General features: G+C 39.4%; 1 protein-coding gene across 1 annotated transcript; it reads right to left on the bottom strand.

Annotated features, from left to right (window-relative positions):
* Positions 1-3,604: 3,604 nt before the first annotated feature.
* LOC108104240 (mitogen-activated protein kinase ERK-A) lies at positions 3,605-4,320 on the bottom strand. The gene is made up of 3 exons (XM_017210190.2): positions 4,291-4,320; positions 3,937-4,221; positions 3,605-3,879 (listed from the first exon to the last, which is right to left on the bottom strand). Exons 1-3 carry the CDS (start codon positions 4,303-4,305, stop codon positions 3,685-3,687), a joined length of 495 nt encoding a protein of 164 aa, XP_017065679.1. The 5' UTR covers positions 4,306-4,320; the 3' UTR covers positions 3,605-3,684.
* Between the last annotated feature and the right edge of the window lie 905 nt (positions 4,321-5,225).

Genomic DNA, 5,225 nt, shown 5'->3' with positions numbered 1-5,225 from the left:
AAAAAAAAATAAAATAATGTGATTATTTTTTCAGAAAGCGAAGACTCCCACGACACGCATGTAGATTGGGTACTAAAAAGCCTTTACGAAGCCAACATGAAGTAGAAAAATCGCTCTTCTTTAAAAAAAGGGTACGTTTTCTGGGATTCATAGTCACCTGTAGCGGTGCAACAACCGACCCAGAGAAGGTCAAAGCAATTCAAGACTTCCCGGAACCAAAATCCGTATCAGTCCTCGGTCTGACAAGCTACTATAGATGTTTCATAAATGACTTCGCAGCAATCGCAAGACCCATTTCAGACATCTTATAATGCGAAAACAGAAGTGTTAGTAGGCATAGGTCACGAAACATTCCGGTACAATTCTCTGAAACGCAGCAACAAGCCTTTCAGAAATTGCGAAACATATTGGCATCCGAAGACGTGATGCTGAGATACCCAGATTACAAAAAGGCGCTCGATCTAACGACGGACGCCTCGGCCTATGGTATTGGCGCAGTCCTATCTCAAGAAGGACGCCCCATAACAATGATTTCGAGAACATTAAAAGTCAGAGAAATCAATTATGCCACCAATTAGAGGGAGTTATTGGCCATTGTATGGGCTTTGGCCAAGTTACGGCACTACTTATAGGCCGTAAAAGACATAAATATCTTTACCGACCACCAGGCATTAACCTTTGCAGTATCGGAATCCAATCCGAATGCAAAAATCAGAAGGTGGAAAACTCGCATTGACGAGTCTGGTGCGCGAAGAAAATCTTGTTGCCGATGCACTTTCTCGGCAGCAACTAAATGTGATAAGGGAACAATAGGCTGAGTCGTGCGCTGTCACTATACACAGCTGTTTTCAGAATCAGATAACGCTTTCCGTTAAAACGCAGCTTCGTACTCTTTGAACACAAGAAACGACACGGTGTAAACTTTTCCTGCAAAGAGTCATTACTCGATGAACTCGCAGGCTTAATAGTTCCTTAAATTTCCGAAATTAGCCAACGAAATCGTTCAAAACTGCAAGACCTGCGCAATGGCGAAACATGATAGGCATCCCCCGATTCCCTCCAATGCAGGGGTGATGATGCACATCGATATCTTCTCAACGGACAAGAAATATTTCCTGATATGCATCGATATGCATACGATCTCGATTATGCTGACTAAACACATTGGAGTTTATATCGAAAATACCCTTAAACAGTTTACCGAACGAACAGGTGGAACGACTTCACAGCTCTCACAGCTGGAACTCGCTAGGTGCATTAAAATTGACAAAGGTATAAAATACACCGTAGAGTTAATTTTACTGGCCACTACCAAGTACATTAAGTCAATTCATTGGGTCATTGACAGAAGACCAGCTGACGTTGTGCAGTCGAACTCGGATAATTTACAAATAGAAACCCGAGAGAAAATAAAAAGCGCCCAGAACGCGCTGAGAACCCGGGAAAACGCGTCTCGGCAGAATAAGATCTTCGAAGTTGGTAAAAACAATTTGGTAAAATTCAACACAAGGCTAGGAAATAAACTCGAGCTGTAGAAGCGGACCTGGGGACTAGAATGGTCCACATGGACAATCTTAAGCGATACAATCAAACAATTTCCTTTACGTTTTTTAAGTCATTTTTCATTACACCTTTAATCCACTTGGAACTATGCCACTGGCATAGTTTGTTTTAAATTTATTTCATTGGTGGTGGGAACCACTCCATAAACAAAAAATATCTAAAGTTTAATTCCTCAGGTTCGGACTCATACTTTGTCTATTCCTACCCTTGGCATCGGCCCATATCTACTGATAATAATGACCAAGTACATCCTCATCGTTGAAGGTGAAATTCGTCACGGACACAGCGAACCTCTCGACATGATCGACATGTTTCCGCTATCCCACATAAAGAAGCCTCTAAGCGTAGATACCGCTCACCTCCAGGACTTGTTAGAGTCGTTGGGCGTTCATAATAGAGTAGTTAAGAATTTAAATTTCTTAGGATCGATGCTAAATGTCGTAGCAGGGACACCAATTTTGAGATCGGCCAAAAACTCACAAGTGCTAGAAACAGAATGCTGATGAAAGAATTACAAAATTTAATGCTTGCAATAACCCTTGCTAAAATTAATATTGTTAGTCCGAATATTTTAGATCACGAAGACTTAAAATCAGTTTGGCTTGAGGAACCCACCAACACACCCATAGTGGATCTTTTGTCTGTCTCATCTGTAAAAATTCTGCAGTCCGCTAACATTTTGCATTTCATCATAAAATTTCCTAAAAATAAAAAATAAAATTTCCAGTCGCCCATGGTGAGACAATTTTGAGCCCACAAATCACCAAAAACTGAAATCTTCAAAATCTCAGGAACTATTAGAGCAAATCTTTAGGTGGTACTATTATCCGGCCACACCCACTGTTACGGCCACCTTGCTCGAAAGACGCTTTTCGCATTGTTGAGCAACTAAGAGTTTTTAATTGCTATAAAATAAATAAACAGTGGCAGTTCAATTTCCAATTTTTATTCCCAGTTCAAATCAAAACCAAATCAACTCCGCAACAAAACCGCGCCAAATGGAAGAGGTACAGCTCAACAACAAAAGCTTCGAGCTACAGCAGTGCTACAAAAGCTCCCAAAAGCGCATGCGCTACAAAGTAACAGTAAAGCGCATGAGAAACTGAGATAATCAAAACAACCTAGAAACTGCTGATAAACCTGCTGCTGCTTATCCTTCTTTGACTTTGGCTCCGCAGCTTGAAAAACTTGCAAACACCATTATTCCTAATGCTTGTAAATGCTTCTCATTGTGACACACACACACTAGCGTAAATTCAGAACGAAGGGGTGTACATATTTCCGGCACTCGAGGGCAAGAAAGAAATCCTCACCGTCGTGCATAGCAGAGCTCACAGGTGGTCCAAGAACCGTGAAATAGGGTTTAGGTCTGAGTACTACTTCCCGTAAAAGTTAAGTAAAGTAAATTGTCCCTAATTGCAAAACAAGTGCCAAAGCGAAATACGTCAGGCATTCGAAAATACAGGAGCTAGCCGAAACACCAATCCCGGCCCATGTCAGGATAAAATTACATATTGGTCTCCACGAACAAAAAGTACTTCCTCTCCTGTATCGAAAATTTTTCAAATTTGCTGTGGTGCAGCCGATTCCGTCTAAAACCATAGAGGATCTAAAATCACCCATGTTACAACTCTTGAATTTTTCCTCTAAAGCCAAAGCCATGTACTGCGACATTTAACTATCACTGAACTCGCTGGACATTTTGGGGTCAACATATCGAATGCGCCGCCCCTCCACAGTGTCTCCAATGGACAAGCGGAGCGCTTTCATAGCACGCTAATAGAGCTTGATAACTTAAGCTAAAAATCGCCAAAGGCATAATTAATACGGTAGAATTAATATTACTGCCAGATATAATAAATCTTTCCACTCAGTCATAGACAAAAAACTTGCTGAGGTCATACAGGCACACTCGGATGACCCTCAATACGCGCGTCAAAGCAAATTAAGAGGCGCCCCCCGACTAAAACCTTTTTCCCTGGGTCTTACGAAATATGCTAGAACCAGAAATTTGTTTTTTAAAGTATTTTAATTAGAGCTTTTTTGGTTTGTATAGGTACAAAAAATTATTTAAGAATGTTTTTTTAAATGCATTTACTTTGATGGTTTATAGGTTATATTTCATACCTCATCTCCAGGATCATAATACTGCTCCAAATACGGATGTGCAAGGGCTTCTTCGACAGGAATTCGTTTGTGCGGGTTAAAGGTCAACATTTTTCCGAGAAGGTCTAATGCTAACGTATCAGCATTTGGAAAAAGTCTCGACCAGGGAACATTTGGTTTAAAAGGCAATGATTCCAAATAGTTTCGAGCCTAAAGTCCATATTTTATATTACCGAAATTTAATTTAAAGAAAAGAGTTTGACTTGCTTTTTCATTTATAATGCATTCCAAATCATCACGGGAAGGTGAACCCAGTACACCCAGAATATGGTTCAGTTGGTCCAGATAATGTTTTCCAGGGAATATAGGTCTATTACTTAACATTTCAGCTAAAATGCATCCAACGGACCAGATATCGATTGATTTGGTGTATCCCTTCGAGTTCAGCATAATTTCTGGTGCCCTATACCACCGAGTAGCAACGTATTCTGTTAGAAATCCAGTATGGTCGTGTTCGGGATCTGCAATGCGAGCCAATCCAAAATCGCAAATCTATAAATAAAACAAATATAAAAATTATGGTTTAAAATTCTCAGAAATAAAATCAATAAGTGGTTATACCAAGAAGTTATTCATCGCTTAACCGTAGAATATATAATTTATTTTTTGAAAAGCATTTGAAATATAGATGGAACCGATATTCGACCCTATAGTGCATAAATTGTCAACTTATTAACGGCCATACTTGTGTCCGTATGAGCGCAAAGGTCTCCGGAATTATACAAGATAGAATGTTGGGATTAGCCATGCTGATCCAAGTGACCGTGAGAGACGCAAGCTTAATGCCATTTCGCCCCTTCTAAACAGCTGAAACTAAGCATTGAAAACGAACCACTAGAGATGCTAGCCCTAGCTCAACTATGCTTCAGCAGCCGCCAATGTATACTATAATTCTAACGAGCCACAAAAAACTGAGGAGTCTGACTGAAAAAACGCTGATATCTGATAGTATCTACTGATGTCTGATATCTACTGATATCTGATATCTACTGATATCTGATATCTACTGATATCTGATATCTACTGATATCTGATATCTACTGATATCTGATATCTACTGATATCTGATATCTACTGATATCTGATATCTACTGATATCTGATATCTACTGATATCTGATATCTACTGATATCTGATATCTACTGATATCTGATATCTACTGATATCTGATATCTACTGATATCTGATATCTACTGATATCTGATATCTACTGATATCTGATATCTACTGATCTGATATCTACTGATATCTGATATCTACTCATAGTAGCTATATGAGATAGATCTATACCTTATCTACAGTGTAACTACCGCTAACTAGCGGTTCGTCGCTTTTGCTCAACTGACCTCCCACCCTACCCTTTACTCGTAGCGTAAAAGGGTATACTAGATTCGTTGAAAGATATGTAACAGTTAGAAAGAAGCTTTTCCGACGCTATAAATATATTCTATTCCTATCATATATTATTGATCAGTATCAATAGCGAAGTCGATAAA

This window comes from Drosophila eugracilis, unplaced genomic scaffold, assembly GCF_018153835.1.
Source record: "Drosophila eugracilis isolate 14026-0451.02 unplaced genomic scaffold, ASM1815383v1 contig_741, whole genome shotgun sequence".
In the NCBI taxonomy this organism is placed as follows: domain Eukaryota; kingdom Metazoa; phylum Arthropoda; class Insecta; order Diptera; family Drosophilidae; genus Drosophila; species Drosophila eugracilis.
Note: the sequence above shows the minus strand (reverse complement) of the source record. Positions and strands in the feature narration are given on the sequence as shown.